The sequence below is a fragment of the Rhinolophus sinicus genome, linkage group LG13 (assembly GCF_036562045.2).
Source record: "Rhinolophus sinicus isolate RSC01 linkage group LG13, ASM3656204v1, whole genome shotgun sequence".
In the NCBI taxonomy this organism is placed as follows: Eukaryota; Metazoa; Chordata; class Mammalia; order Chiroptera; family Rhinolophidae; genus Rhinolophus; species Rhinolophus sinicus.
In genome coordinates, this window is record NC_133762.1 from 286,039 (window position 1) to 301,408 (window position 15,370).

A 15,370-nucleotide genomic window follows, 5' to 3' on the forward strand; every position below is an offset into this window, starting at 1 on the left:
TGTATTTTTAGCATCTGAGATTTATCCTGCTTATTATGCAATTGTTAATCTTTTTTTAAATGAAGAATTTGATAGGGAAAATACGGTATTTCATACTTTATTTCTAATATTACAGATTTCATACACTTCTTTCTTTTTAACTATGTTTATCTGGTTCACCATTTTAAAAAATGTATTTCATCTTTTGTAGTCTACTGGTGCTGTTGTAACAGAGAGCCAGACTTACAAAAAACGAGCTGATTTCTTGAGTAATGATGATTATGCCGTGTATGTGAGAGAGAACGTTCAGGTGAGTATTGTCTGAGGCTGCAGCCTCGTTCAGATTCTCATTCAGCGAATATTTGAGCATCTCGGAAAGTCAGCAGCTTGGCGGGGTTGGCATAGCACCCAGCAGGGTGGCCGCTGTGGCTGGAGCCGAGGGTGAGCGGAGCTGGGGCAGAGCCAGAGAGCAGTAGGTGGCTTGTCTGCAGTGACATGGCACAGAGAGCTGTGCTCGATTATCCCCATGGCAGACACTTTTAAAAATCTGTATTTGCTTGCTCATACGTCATTCTTATTGCCATCTAATTTATAAAATCCAGTTATGCTTTTCATGTAGTCCTTTGTTCACCTTAAATCCTTTCTTTTCTTGTGTTACTTGTTTTGTTTTAGTTAGTATACTCCAGAGGAAAAGTCCCAGAAATCACCTCATTTCACCTGTAAATATGTCAGTATATATCCCTGATAGATGAAGGATTTTACTTTTAACATAACATTACTGTTATCTCACGTCGCTTAACAAAATAAACAGTAATTCCTAATATCTTCTTACGTCCAGTGCTTGCTCAGATTTTCCCTATTTTCTCAAAAGTGGCTTTTTACAGTAATTTAAAAAATTCGGGGACAACCAAGATCATACACCTTACACCATGTCTCTGAAGTGTCTTGTAACCTGGGATCAGTTTCCCCTCCTTTCTTCCTTTTCCTGCCATTTATCTGTGGCTGAAACTGTCAGCCCACTTCTCCCTTCCTCATCTGCGTGTCACGTGCAGTCGGGGAGGTGTGGAGGTGCCTGGACTCAGGCAGGAGGGCCTCACGTGGACTGGCCTGTGGTGTCACCGGGGAGGTCTTGTCAGCCTGCTCCGTCTGTTCACAAGTTCTCTGCTGACCGTCCATCTCAGCATTTCTATAGCCGTTAGGGCCGTCGCCGGGACCCATTGCCAGGTTCATTAGCTGGAGTTCTGCTCTTTGAAGAAAACTTTCTTATTAACTCTGGTTACACTTTGTAATACAGTTTATGTAGGAACGGCAGAATAAATGCTTGGGTTTTTTTGTTTTGCTTTGTGCTCTGTGAGTTTTCAGAGTTGGGGCCTGGTACTTACAGAGGTGACCAGGGACTTTGTTTTGCTGACCATCAACATGATGACTTCACCTGCAGTTACGAATTCACTGTGTTTCAGTCGTCACCCCTCTTGATCAGGTTGCTCTTTTCAGTGAGCCCCTCGGCCTTTGCGAGCTCCCTCACTTTATGGCATGAGTTGATCCACGTCCGCCTTGTGTGTTTACTGCCTGTGACAGTGCCAGCTTTCTAAGATCCCTGGTTCCCTTTAGTATAAAGTGGCTCTGAAAGCACACGCTGGCTGTTAGAGGAGATCCTTTCTTAGGAGCGGATAATGCTTCTTACAGTTGTTCATTCATCTACATTATACACTGGGCTGGGTTTTTAATTTAATTTTAATTTGAGGTGGGAATGATGGTGAGATGCTGCCGAACATATGAAGAAGTGTGTGAAGGAGATGTGGGCAAAGTGATCAAACTGGACAGAGATGGATTACACGACCTGAATGTGCAGTGCGACTGGCAGCAGAAAGGAGGCACTTACTGGGTCAGGTACATTCACGTGGAACTTAGAGGTGAGCGCTTCCTTCCCCGCGTCCTTTGCCTCTTGCTTAACCAGAGAGAGTTCCCAGAAGTGGGTGCTGATTACCATTCCTGTATTCCTGGGATCTTTAGGCTATCCTCCACCAAGTTCTCCTTCTCACATCAAGATTGGTGATAAAGTTCGTGTCAAAGTCTCAGTTACCACCCCAAAATACAAGTGGGGATCCGTGACTCATCAGAGCGTCGGGGTGGTGAAAGGTAATCTTACCTAGGCAATAACATCCCTATGTTTGCTTTTCATCAGCTAATGTAAACTCACTTTTTTTTCACTCAAGGGCAAGAAAAACAAGTGTGAAGAAAGCCTCATGGTATATAAATCGTGCTCTTTTGCTTGTCAGTTCTCTGGACAGGGACACACTGTAGTTGAAGAGTCAGATTCATTGACTCATTGCGACTGGGAAGGACACATACCCTGGAAAACGGGATGTGTCCATATACGGCTGTCACAAAGGGCTGATGGGGTTTATGCTGGATGTTGTGGGGAGGGTTCAAGAAAGCAAGTAATTCTGAGAGTGGGTATCTTAATAAATATTATCTGGAAGGCAGAAAGAATGGAGCCAGGATGAAGCTGTGATTGGCAAGGAAACGTGTACACGTTAGCCAGGCTGGGGGTGACTGGTTCTTGTCGTTTGGATTGACTTGAACTTGATCAGATGGGCCGAGGAGTGGTTTTGTTTTTGTCTCGATCTGTCAGTCACAGGGTGGTCTGTCTGAAGTTTTGTCAAATGTTGTACCTGATGGCCTGTGTCGGAGTGTGTGGTCAGAGGCTGCTTTTCTCTTTTTTTAGCTCTATAAAAATTTAGGACTAAATTTAAAAAATGGAAATGTGCAAGTGATGGGAGTTAGAAACTGGAAACACAAAAATCTACTCAGTTTATATTTAATGTGATAATACTGAGATTTCAGATCAAACAAATGGCATATTTTAAAAGGTATAGTATGACCATTTTAACAATTGCATGAGAAATAATTAAACATGCACACAGTTTAATTTTATCTTTAAACTCTTTCAGTGTCAAAAAGACATCTGTTCTGTTTTGCTTGAGCCATGTAGGAATCTCTGCTCCTGCCCAGCAGCTGCCATGAGACCTGGGCACAGTGCTGGTACTGCCCGGTGGGGGGTCTCAGGCCACAGAAGAACAAACAGCTTACTTAACATTTCACTTTAGTTTGATATTTTTCTTTACTTCAGAGATTATTACAAGCTTTACAAATCAAAACAAAGATAAATTTTAGAGGTTAATGTTTTGAGCAGCAGAGTGTTCTCACCAAAGGGCAGATGTTTTAACATCATGGATGTGGTTTTTATTCCCTAAGTTACTAAATGCAGTGTGTTGATCCGGTGTATTTAAAAACAAACCAACCTTATTGTGGAAAATGTCAAACATGCAGAAGTAGAGAACAGAGTATGATGAGTCTCCCTCCACGCCTGCTTCAGCAGTGGCCAACTCCTGGCCACATCGCCCACGATCCCTGCCTGCATTATTCTGAGGCCGATCCCTGACTGGCATCATGTGCCGGTTCATCCAGAAGGATCTTACTATGTCTCTAAAAGAGACTTGATGTGACGTGACTGGGTGTGGTTTAAATTTTACTGTTGGGTTTTTATTGGTGACAACGATGGTTCAGGCAGTCTCTGTTCTGTCTTAGCTTTCAGTGCCAATGGGAAAGATGTCATCGTCGACTTCCCTCAGCAGTGCCACTGGACTGGGCTGCTGGCAGAGATGGAATTGGTGCCTAGTGTCCATCCTGGGGTCACGTGAGTTCTATTTTTATGCTGCTAGGCTTGTGGGGGAGGAGTGCTTGTCTTTGGAATGTTTAATAGATGACCTCATCCTTTTCTTATCGATCCAATGGCTGTTTTAAAAATAGGTGCGATGGCTGTCAGATGTTTCCTATCAACGGTTCTAGATTCAAATGCAGAAACTGTGATGACTTCGACTTTTGTGAAACGTGTTTTAAGACCAGAAAACATAACAGCAGGCATACGTTTGGCAGGATCAACGAGCCAGGTATGGAAGACCAGTCATGTCCTTAATGAGGTAATTACTGTGGAACAGTCATTCATCGCCTTGGTGTGTCTCACCTGCCTCGTGCGGTTGTCCTGGGGCGGGGGTAGAAGGGGTGTAGATGAATTTTCAGATTTGCTGTTAATGGAAGTAGAAAGTCTTTACAGATTTGTTTTTGCAAAAGCATTTTTTTTTTAACTTTTATTGGGGAATATTGGGGAACAGTGTGTTTCTCCAGCGCCCATCAGTTCCAAGTCATTGTCCTTCAGTGTAGTTGTGGAGGGTGCAGCTCAGCTCCAAGTCCAGTCGCCGTTTTCAATCTTCAGTTGCAGGGAGCGCAGCCCACCATCCCATGCGGGAATTGAACTGGCAACCCTGTTGTTGAGTTCACGCTCTAACCAACTGAGAGATCCGGCCGCCCCTCTGACAGCTCAGCGGCAACTTGTTGTTTTCAGTCTAGTTGTGGAGGGTGCAGCTCACTGGCCCATGTGGGAATCGAACCGGCAACCCTGTTGTTCAAAGCTCGCGCTCTAACCAACTGAGCCATCCGGCCGCCCAGCAAAAGCATTTTTAATAAGAATGTTTTCCGTAGTCACTATTACTGCACTTCCCCCAGCTTAATGTTGCCCAAGAGAGTCATGTGGGATAAATCTTAGCACTGTAGGAACTTCCTCTCATAAATTGGTGTAAAATATCTTGACTTGGGTTTTTTGAAGCTATTATAGGTATTTACTGGCTTCTTCTAATTTGAAAACGTACCATTTTCGTGAAGAAAGGAGCTCGTCACTGTGTGATGTTCTTTATTTCTTGGTTGTGAAGGTGCTACCTCACAACACTAACACTGTTTGACTGCCATTATAGGACAGTCTGCCATCTTTTGTGGCCGTTCTGGAAAACAGCTGAAGCGGTGTCACAGCAGTCAGCCCGGGATGCTTCTGGACAGCTGGTCCCGGATGGTGAAGAATCTGAACGTGTCGTCCTCCGTGAACCAGGCTTCTCGGCTCATTGATGGCAGTGAGCCCTGCTGGCAGTCGTCTGGCTCGCAGGGAAAGGTAGTGTGACATGGGGGCACCTCGAGAAACACGTCATCCACATGGCTTTAGCTTTCAGAGCTTCCAAGTGAACTTTGAAAGCCAACTTGATTATGTTGTTATGGCACCTGCCAGGACTCATTTTATGTTTTAGTTCATATTTATTTTAAATATACCATCCGATTTTTATTGTTAGAGATTTTAAACAACATAGGTAACATTTTTTTTTTTTTTTTCTAACTGACCAGTTAGTAGAGGGTGTAATAGGGTTGTGTTTTTTGGGTTTTTTTTTTTTTTTTAACTCCCCCACAGGAAATATACAAGTTCAGATTCTATTCTGGTTATACATTTTTCTGTCACATTCTAGCAAATATGTTGGCCTTTGAAATGCTGTCACACTTGCACTTACGTGTGGCTTACACCATGTGGGCAGGTCAGACTTGGAGTGAGGGGCTTCTCCCTCTCGACTTGTGTTTTCTGTAACCCACTCTTGGGTGCGTATGAAGGGACCACCCTAGACTAGAACTCTAAACACATCGTTTCTGGGGCTTAGAGTGGGACTTCATTCTAATGAGCCATTAATGAGGCAGAAAACTCTGGTTTCTGCCAGCTTCACAGCAAATTCTCTCTCAGGCCATGTTGTGTGTTTTAATAATCTCCTGTAGATTTGCACTTTCGCGATCCTGTTTTAGTAGCTGAATTGTACTAACTTGTGAATGTGTTTTTTTAAAGCATTGGATTCGCTTGGAAATGTTCCCAGATGTTCTGGTTTATAGACTAAAAATGATAGTCGACCCTGCTGACAGCAGCTACATGCCGTCCCTGGTCGTGGTGTCAGGTAATGATTGTTCATTCAGAAGGGATCTTCTATCATGTAACAAAAACTCCTTTGTCTGATTCCTTGACCCCTCTTCTTCTAGGTGGAAATTCCCTAAATAACTTAATCGAGCTTAAGACAATCAATATTAACCCCACAGACACCACAGTGCCCCTTCTGAACGACTGCACAGAGGTAAGTAGGTGTGAATGCGTTCCCTTTTGATGGTTTGCAGATGACGGTGACATGACATTTTTGACCATTTCTGTATTAATATTTAACCCATTCCACCCCTTAATTAATGATGTTTATTTTAAAATTTGACATGTACACAACTTGAATTTACTGCTTATCAGATCAGCTTGAAAGGGAAACAGATTACATTCCCACTTAGGTAAGAAGCGTAGTAAATGCCCCTGGCAGAGGTCATTGCCAGGCACGTCAGGCCACTCTTTGCATCTGGCACAGCAGTGTTTTCATTAAGTGTCTGTCAGTGTTCGACGGTGTTTTTGACCACTCATGTGACACTGAAGTTGCATTTTGTCTGCACGTTTGGCATGAGGTGCTGACCTTGTCGTGAGGTGCTGAGTATAGATTTGTTTCGATTGGTACGAAGGTAACTTTCACAATAAATCCAAGTTTATTATATCTTGAAAATTCTGCAGGAATCAGTGAAGGTTCTTTTAAACAATACCCCTATATCGTGGATCAGTGAGACTCTCAACTCTTTCCACACAGATGTCAACACTATTTTAGTACATTTTTTAAAAATATAATACAAATTAAGACAGGTTTTTGTACTACCTGTACTGTTGTCACATGAGGACACTTACTTAATTGGTACAATGAGAGTGGGTAAAGCTATCAATTAATTGATCTTTTATTCCTCTAATGCTTATTATAAGTGAGTTTACTTTTAAATTATTAAATGTAGTTCACTATTCATGAGTTTTACTTATTTGTTTTGGTCTGCCCACATAAGGGCAGACAAGTTCAAGGCAATCCCAGTGTGTTACTTAGAAGAGGCTGATTCACAGCATTAGATTAACGTGTTCAAGGGGAAAGGTTGGTAACTTGTATCCAAAGTGTCGGGGGTATACCAGCTCCTTGCCTGAGGTCCCCAATTTGATGGTCCAGCCTTGTGTACACCAAAGGTTTTGTTTTATTTTCTTCTAATCTTCATAAATATAATTGTGGGACACCATTCATTTATTTTTGAATGTCATATATTGTGATATACTGACTGATTAATTACTAATTAGTACCAGTGGTATAAATAAATGACTACATTGGCAAATTATTAAAATGAAAGATAATATTGAGTTTTTCTTTTTTTTGCCCTCACCCCCCCCCCCCCCCCCGGTTTTTTTAAACCATTGTTTCTCAATCTAGTTGTAGGGCACAGCTCCCTGGCCCATGCTGGTATTATGAGCCTTGTGCTCCCCCCGGCTGAGGCGGTCTGTCGCTGGTCATTGGTCAACTGCTCACAGCAGCAGCTCACGGCAGCTCTCATCAGCTGCTGGACACTCACGGCTGCCAGCCACTCATGATGGCTGCTGGCCAGCGTGGCCACCAGCCGCTCACGGTAGCCCCCGACAGCACAGAGCAGCCCACGGCAGCTCACATCAACCTCCAGCTGTTCACGGCAGCCCAGCTCCAGGGAGAGCCGTTGTTCACAATCTTAGTTGTAGAGGACGCAGTTCAAGGGCCCATGTGGGAATCGAACCGGCGGCCTTTGGTGTCGGGAGCACTGCGCTCCAACCGCCTGAGCCACCAGGCTGGCCCGTTTTTCTGATAAAGGATATTATTGAATTTTAGTGCATGTTATCATTAACTTATTGCCAGGTAACTGAATACAATTGTTTAATGTTTTAATTATACTCCTGAATATTTTTGTATTTTAAGTAAACATTAACTACAGAGTTAATTAAATCAGTGACTGAGATTTGTGTTCATAAAAGGTGTGAACTTTAATCCAATAGGTTTTCCATCAAAACAATTTATTGTGTAGTATTTGATGAGAACAAAACAGTGTATGTCACCTATACGAGAAATACGAAGCACTGCGGGTCATCAGAACTCACGAACCACTCTTCATCCCTCCCCACAACTCAACAACTAGGGTGTTCCTGTCCTGTGACGTGACTGGACTCTCTTGAATTGCCTTTCCTGTAAAAATGGCTCATTACAGAAATCTTCTGTCTTAACAAGAACAGGAAGTATGCTGAATCCCCTATGAACACAACAGCAGCTTCGACAGTTACCAACTGTTTTGCGAATCGTGTTTCACTGTCTGTCTCCCTCCTTGTCTCCCTTCACCCCCAACCCTGATTTTTTTTCTCCTGAAGTGTTCAAAAACAAGTCCTACACATGACTTTATGTCAATAGCGTGTACTTCAGTGTTCATCTCTCATAAGGACTGAAACATGTACCCGCAGTGCCGTTAGCACACCAAGCAAGTATTCGTTGATATAACACAACATGCAGCCTATGTTTACGTCTCCCCGTTTATCCCAGACCTACTTTTTGCAGTCAGTTTGTGTGCTCATGATTCAGAAAACACCTGCACTTTGTGTTTCATGTGAGTCTTAATCTCTTGGCTTTTCTTGCTCAGGGAAGAAAGAAACGGGGTCTTTTTTCCTGTAGAAATTTTCATTTCAATATGTATTTTGCATCCCAGTGGTCTTGTTCAGCCTGTAACATCACAGGCAGACCTGGAGGTTGGAGCAGGTCCAGTTGCAGCAGGCACAAGTCATGGGGAGAGTGTGTGCTTCCTGCCACATGAATCTGTTCATGGGAAGCGGGTGGGATGCTGTGAAGTGCAGTGTAGGAAGTGGGCATCGCAGGACAGAGCCCCAGCTTTCACAGACAACCGCACAGGTGGCGAGGAGCTGTCTTCTTGCCAGAAGTAGGAAGATGTTTATGAGCTGGCCAGAAAATTTGGTCACAGTGGGCATGTTAGTTGATATAAGGAACTTCTGCCATAGCTGTCGTGTGATGTGGATACTTTGTTAAGTGCCCTTATTTCAATGATACGTACTAAAGTTTTCAAACAACATGCTGCCTGGAACTTTCTTAGGATAATGCATATGTGAACAAAATTGGCCATACGTTGATAATTGTTCAAGTAGGTGATGGGTCACAGAGCTCTTTGTACTATTTTCTATAATTTGTATATCTTCAGATATTTTTATTATGTTTTAACAATTATGAAGGCTGTGTGAACTATCAGACATTTAACTTCTTGCTTAACACATCTTGGTTCAAGAAACTTTCAGACAGAAAGGCTCGCAGTCATTCCATAATGCTCTCTAGTATTTCATTTCTCTAAGCAAACCAGTGTCCTGTGCATCGTGAGCTCACCAGACAGGCCTGACTCGCAGAAAGGGCTCTTATGGCAGTACAGGGCTCAATCCTCATCCCAGGCAGCCTGCCCACACTGCGGCGGCTCATGTGCTGGGGCCCACACAGCCTGCAGCTCACTGTTTTTGTGTCCAGTACCACAGGTTTGTTGAAATTGCAATAAAGCAGTGCCGGAGCTCAGGGATTGACTGTAAAATCCATGGGCTCGTCCTGCTGGGACGCATCCGTGCTGAGGAGGAGGACGTGGCTGCCGTTCCTTTCTTAGCTTCAGATAACGAGGAGGAGGAAGATGAGAAAGGCAGCAGTGGCAGGTGAGAGCCATGTGGGTTTTTCTGGTGCTCATTCCAAAATTCTGACTTCAGCAGTAAATAAGTAGTTAGACTGCGTCTCATAATGAGAGTGGTTTTGGACCCACAGGAATGTTTCATACATTTTAGTTGCCTTTTCAAAAACTATAACTTGATTTAATTTTAGGGAAATATTTACTGTTGAAACACATTGTATGTAGGAAAATATCATTTAAAAAGGGAAATTAAAATATTTATTTTTTCTACTTCAAATAGTTCGGTTAATATGTTGGTATATATCCTTGTAGTTTTCTTTTTGCCCTGTCCCTAATTGTGTTTTCCTAGAAATGATGTGGTGTGGCATATGTTTTAAGGCTTCTTTGCTGAGTATTATATTGCTTACTTTTAAATGTAAAGAATTTATTATGATTAAATATACATAACATAAAGTGTACCTTTTTAACCATTTTTTTTCTTTATTGGGGAAGGGGAACAGGACTTTATTGGGGAACAGTGTGTACTTCCCGGACTTTTTTCCAAGTCAAGTTGTTGTCTTTTCAATCTTAGTTGTGGAGGGTGCAGCTCAGCTTCAAGTTGTTGTCTTTTCAGTCTTAGTTGTGGAGGGCACAGCTCAGCTCCAGGTCCAATTGCCATTGCTAGTTGCAGGGGGTCCAGCCATGCACCATCCCTTACGGGAGTCTAACCGGCAATGTTGTGGTTGAGAGGACGCGCTCCAACCAACTGAGCCATCCGGGAGCTCAGCGGCAGCGCAGCTCAAGGTGCTGTGTTCAATCTTAGTTGCAGGGGGCACTGCCCACCATCCTTTCGGGACACGAGGAATTGAACTGGCAACCTTGTGGTTGGGAGCCCACTGGCCCATGTGGGAATCAAACCGGCAGCCTTCGGAGTTAGGAGCGTGGAGCTCTAACCGCCTGAGCCACCAGGCTGGGCCCCCTTTTTAACCATTTTTTAGTGGCATTAAGTACACTCACATCACTGTCCTCAGATAAATTGTATTTTCCTATTAAGTTGCCAAAAGTGAAATGGCTACGTGAAAAGCTGTGAAATCAGTTGCCTGTTAACACTGCATTGCTGGTGTAGCTGGGTCCCAGAGGTTTGCACAGGAGGTGGGTTCCAGTGCCAGCTGAGCTCTGCTGCACACTGCCCACTGCCCTGGTCATTTTCTGTGTTTGACGTAGCAGTCCACACTCTGTTAGACCATTCTCTTGGTCATGAAGGGCGGCAACTGTGGTGACAAATGAGGTCGTTCTCAGGTTCCAGGCACATGGGTTTGGATTCTGTCCTGTTTTATTTTGGAAAATTGCATGGAAGTTGAAAAGAGAATAGTATGGATAACACTACCTTATCCAGAATCTACGTTACACTGTGTGATGTAGTTCAAACTGATGGTGTCTGCATGCATCACGTTAAGGAAAATGCCAGTTCACTTCAATAAATCACAGTTCTTCAGAGAAAGGATTATAGATCGGCATTTTCTTATTCAACAGTTACTAAAATGAATTGGTCAAAAATAATTAGCACTTGGGCCAGCCCGGTGGCTCAGGCGGTTAGAGCTCCATGCTCCTAACTCCGAGGGCTGCCGGTTCGATTCCCACATGGGCCAGTGGGCTCTCAACCACAAAGTTGCCAGTTCAATTCCTCGACTCCCACAAGGGATGGTGGGCAGCGCCCCCTGCAACTAAGATTGAACACGGCACCTTGAGCTGAGCTGCCGCTGAGCTCCCAGATGGCTCAGGTGGTTGGAGCGTGGGTTCTCAACCACAAGGTTGCCAGTTCAATTCCTCGACTCCCGCAAGGGATGGTGGGCTGTGCCCCCTGCAACTAGCAACGGCAACTGGACCTGGAGCTGAGCTGTGCCCTCCACAACTAAGACTGAAAGAACAACAACTTGAAGCTGAACAGCATCCTCCACAACTGAGATTGAAAGGACAACAACTTGACTTGGAAAAAAGGCCTGGAAGTAGACACTGTTCCCCAATAAAATCTTGTTCCCCTTCCCCAATAAAAAAAATCTTAAAAAAAAAAATTAAAAAATTAGTACTTATGCTACTTACTGTATGTGTGAAATAACCAAAAAAGTTTGAGCTTTATTCGTTGATGAAATTTTTGCATAATTGAATATAGTAACAAAAGAAATTCTGGCTATCTGAATGTAATGTGTGTTTTTTTCTATCAGACATAATTAATTAGCTAATACCTCCCAGGGGAGTGAGTGCCCAGGCAGTCTCCCACAGGGCAGGCCCGGCCAGGGTGTGCCTACACAGGCTGCCCACGGGCCCTTCAATGGTACCAGTCCTTACATGTCCTGGATATCACTCCTGATGTCCGCTACATATTTTAGGCTAAACATGTGTTGCGAGGTGTTTCAAGTAACCAAAGTATGCATATGTTTGCTCTCCTGTGTCTGATATGAGTTAAAAGAGCTTCCCTACATTTTTATCTCCAAACCATAAAATTTTGATCCCTTAAAGTCAATATTCATTAGTATATAACATGTTTTAAAAAATCTTACTTGTCTGGAACTTAGTCTCTGGAGCCTTCGGTTATCCATCGTAACTTATAAAACAGAGCAAAGCACACAAAAGCCAAAAGCCTCAAACACTGAAGAAGTAGTCCGTTAGCCTCTGGCATCATACTGTCAACCGAGAAAATCTAACACTGTCAAGTTCAACTCACCAAGTTCAAGAATGGGGGTGCTTTGTTGATTACACTTACCACCCACTGAGGGCAGATTAGGAGACTGATGAGCAAGGTGCCAGGTGCCAGCTGCCAGCCCCGGGGTACAAGCAGGCCTCCCGGGAGAAAAGGCATGTGGGGATATCCAGCCCAGCTGACCAGTGTGCTGGGCGGACGGTGTAAAGGAAGAAAGTCACATTTTGCTCTGGGACATGTGTCTGTGTTAGAGTGCTTCAGAGATGGTACTTTATTATTCCTTTTGGTGGAAAAATGACCAAACATGTGTCTAGGTTTAGGGGTACCGCCCCAATGCCAGTCCCAGTGGTGACTCCAGGCCATTTAGCCGATGTTTTCTCCAGTTACGTCTGTCGTAGCTGTGTGTCAGGGTGAGGGGCGGGAACTGCTCTGAGTTGGTAAAACGGCTGTTATGTTTAACTTGGCATATGGGGAGAAACGACTGCATGGTGTGTCACAAACGGTCTCCACAAAAATGAAAGACATTGAAAAGTAGCGTGCTGCATTAAAGTTGTGACCCTCTGGCATACTATTCCTGTATGTGCTTGAGGCTTGACTGTATTAAAACAGAACTTGAAGAGTTTCTGATAGTAACCAGCAAGCTGTGTGTGTGAGGTGCTTTCCTTTCACCTCTGAAATGTTTGTGCTGAATGACCTGTGTTTCTCTTCATTTCTCTTGGTTAGCCTTATTAGAAAGAAGGCTGCGGGGCTGGAATCGGCGGCCAGCATAAGAACCAAAGTGTTTGTGTGGGGACTGAATGACAAGGACCAGCTGGGCGGGCTGAAAGGCTCTAAGGTACGCCCCCGCCTGAAGTCCCGGTGCCACTTGTCACCACGTGCCTGAGGAGGACCTTTGCTGGTGCTGTTGGCTGAGAGGGACCCTGCAACAGCCAGGCCTCTTTGGAAGTTTTTACAATGGTTTTACCTTCTGTGTTGTCTTTTAATCAAATTGACTTTGCTAAAGTAATTCTTGATATGAACCCACAGACATTATCAAATTTAGTTTCCGAAAAGCCTCTGTTTTGGGAAAAGAGTACATTGTAGGTGTAGTTGCATTATTGCTGTTTTATAAACTTAGAAAATACCCTTTTGAAAAGATTGACAAGCACAGAGATGACAATTACAGACTCTTAATTATATTTATCTTGCCTTCACTACAATAAACATTTTTGCCCACCATGAAAAAATAATGTGTAGAAAATGCCGCAGAGGTACAGAGACGAAGGAGACATGACGTAGAGTAGACAGGACAGAGGCTGCCTCTGAATGAGGGTTGGATTCCGTGTCTGTGTCTCCTACCTGCCGAGCCACAGAACAGACTCCTCCAGGTTTTAGTGCCTGGAAGCAGCTTCTTTTCAGATGAGCGTCTGCTCCCTTTGGGTCTTGTGGGAGACGTCACCACATAGACCCCTTGTTACCTGCTTTGTTGAGAAGCTGGGAAGGAAAGTGAGAAGGTTTACGTTAAGTCTCTCCGTTCAAGCACAACACGTTTTTGTCTTAATTTGAACAGCCCTGAACCCCACTTGGAGGTGGGCAGGGGGCAGCGAACTGGGAGTCGGTGGTGATTGTGGAGGGCTGTCTAGGGGAGCCGAGGCACATGGCCCCGTGGAGTTTGCCTGTAGAGGGTGGCTGGGCGCCCTGTGCTGTGATGGAGCCCTTTCTTCCCCCATAGTGGTGACTGTTTGATAATTTCTGTCATGTGGGAATTGTAAAGGTTTCTTAGGGGCTTTAAGAATTTTGAATGAAATCACATGCATCTACAATGGGAAATTTAAGTGCATAATTTCTTAGGGGTGTCAGACTCAATAAGAATGAGCAGGACCTGACCTGAGATAAGATGTAGCTTCCCAGATGTTTGCACAGATGTAGCTCACCTTTCACCTCTTACTGTGGAGGCAATGTGCCCACATGGGAAGAGCAGGGACCTGAGCCCTGGTGTCCCCGTGCCACCTTCAGCAGTCACCAGCAGATGGTCATGTTTTTTGCCTTTATTTTTTACACAGCCCCACCCCTGTTTATTTTAAAGTAAATCTCGGTATATCTTTCATTGTTAAAATACTTTCTTGTGTATCCATAAGAGAAAATCACTGTTTTGGTTAACATAATCACACAAATTAACAATTCCTTGAATCATCTAATAAGGTTACTTGTAATTTGAAAAGTGGAAGTAAAACTGTCTTTTTCCTTCTTTTGCTTAAAACATAATCCTGTTCTAGATAAAGGTTCCTTCGTTCTCTGAGACACTGTCTACTCTGAATGCAGTACAGGTGGCTGGTGGTTCCAAAAGTTTGTTTGCAGGTATGATTATTCTAATATTAAAAATTTTAAATTATGCTTAGCACTAAAAACACAGTTGTTGTATTGTGACACGTGAGCCCCGCTCACTCTCTTTCCTCGCAGTGACTGTGGAAGGGAAGGTGTACGCCTGTGGGGAAGCCACGAACGGCCGGCTTGGGCTGGGCATGGCCAGCGGGACGGTGCCCATCCCTCGACAGATCACGGCACTCAGCAGCTACGTGGTCAAAAAGGTGGCTGTTCACTCAGGTATCAGTGGGGTCTGTGCACTCCGAGCAGCTAGGGCCCTAAATGTTCCACTCAGGTACCAGGTGGGGTTGGCACACTCCACGAGCAGCTAGAGCCCTAAATGTTTTCTGAGGTGTCCTGTGTTCTTTTCCAAGTCCTACCTAGTTATCAGGAATGAAACTGGATAACATCGACCTCCAGGTGGTCATTGTTGCTACACGAAGCTTTTTGGGGATCAGTGGTTGTTGGTATTCCCGACTGTGGGGCATCCTTCAAAGGAGGGTTCTCAGTCTGGGAGCCATGGCCCCAGGTGCCCAGTGTCTCTTAATCATCATACTCTGTGCTGGAAGATGTTATCTTTCTGGGAAAGAACCTGTACCTTTCTCTAGATTTCCAAAGTGTCTGTGAACCCCAGTGATAAGGAAGACCCATTAATCAAGTTTACCGACCCTTTCTGAGTGTCACTTTGAAGCACTGCTAGGCCTCAGAGGACTGGGACTGAGTGAGGCGCAGATCTCAGCTTGTGCCGGACAGGCTGAAATTGGGCACCATGTGATGGTGGCTTGAGCGAGGTGGACATTTGCTTTTCTCCTATGGAGAAATCTGGAGGGGTTCCAGTGCCAGTATGGCAGCTCTGTGTCCACCCCCATTGGCACATGGCCCTACAGCTCTGGGTAACACAAGATGTGCGTCCCTCCAGCCGCTCAG

The 15,370-nt window shown here is 44.3% G+C and overlaps 1 protein-coding gene across 4 annotated transcripts in view; it reads left to right on the plus strand.

Annotated features, from left to right (window-relative positions):
• HERC2 (HECT and RLD domain containing E3 ubiquitin protein ligase 2) overlaps positions 1–15,370 on the plus strand; it is a 154,051-nt gene that overhangs the window by 95,728 nt on the left and 42,953 nt on the right. For all 4 annotated transcript variants that reach the window (XM_019753190.2, XM_019753191.2, XM_019753192.2 and 1 more), the window contains exons 48-59: positions 191–289; positions 1,724–1,892; positions 1,993–2,118; positions 3,571–3,679; positions 3,793–3,932; positions 4,791–4,981; positions 5,693–5,798; positions 5,881–5,972; positions 9,276–9,451; positions 12,824–12,935; positions 14,356–14,437; positions 14,540–14,683. In XM_019753190.2, the coding sequence (XP_019608749.2) occupies positions 191–289; positions 1,724–1,892; positions 1,993–2,118; positions 3,571–3,679; positions 3,793–3,932; positions 4,791–4,981; positions 5,693–5,798; positions 5,881–5,972; positions 9,276–9,451; positions 12,824–12,935; positions 14,356–14,437; positions 14,540–14,683 (1,546 nt within the window). The remainder of the gene's footprint in view (positions 1–190; positions 290–1,723; positions 1,893–1,992; positions 2,119–3,570; positions 3,680–3,792; positions 3,933–4,790; positions 4,982–5,692; positions 5,799–5,880; positions 5,973–9,275; positions 9,452–12,823; positions 12,936–14,355; positions 14,438–14,539; positions 14,684–15,370) is intronic.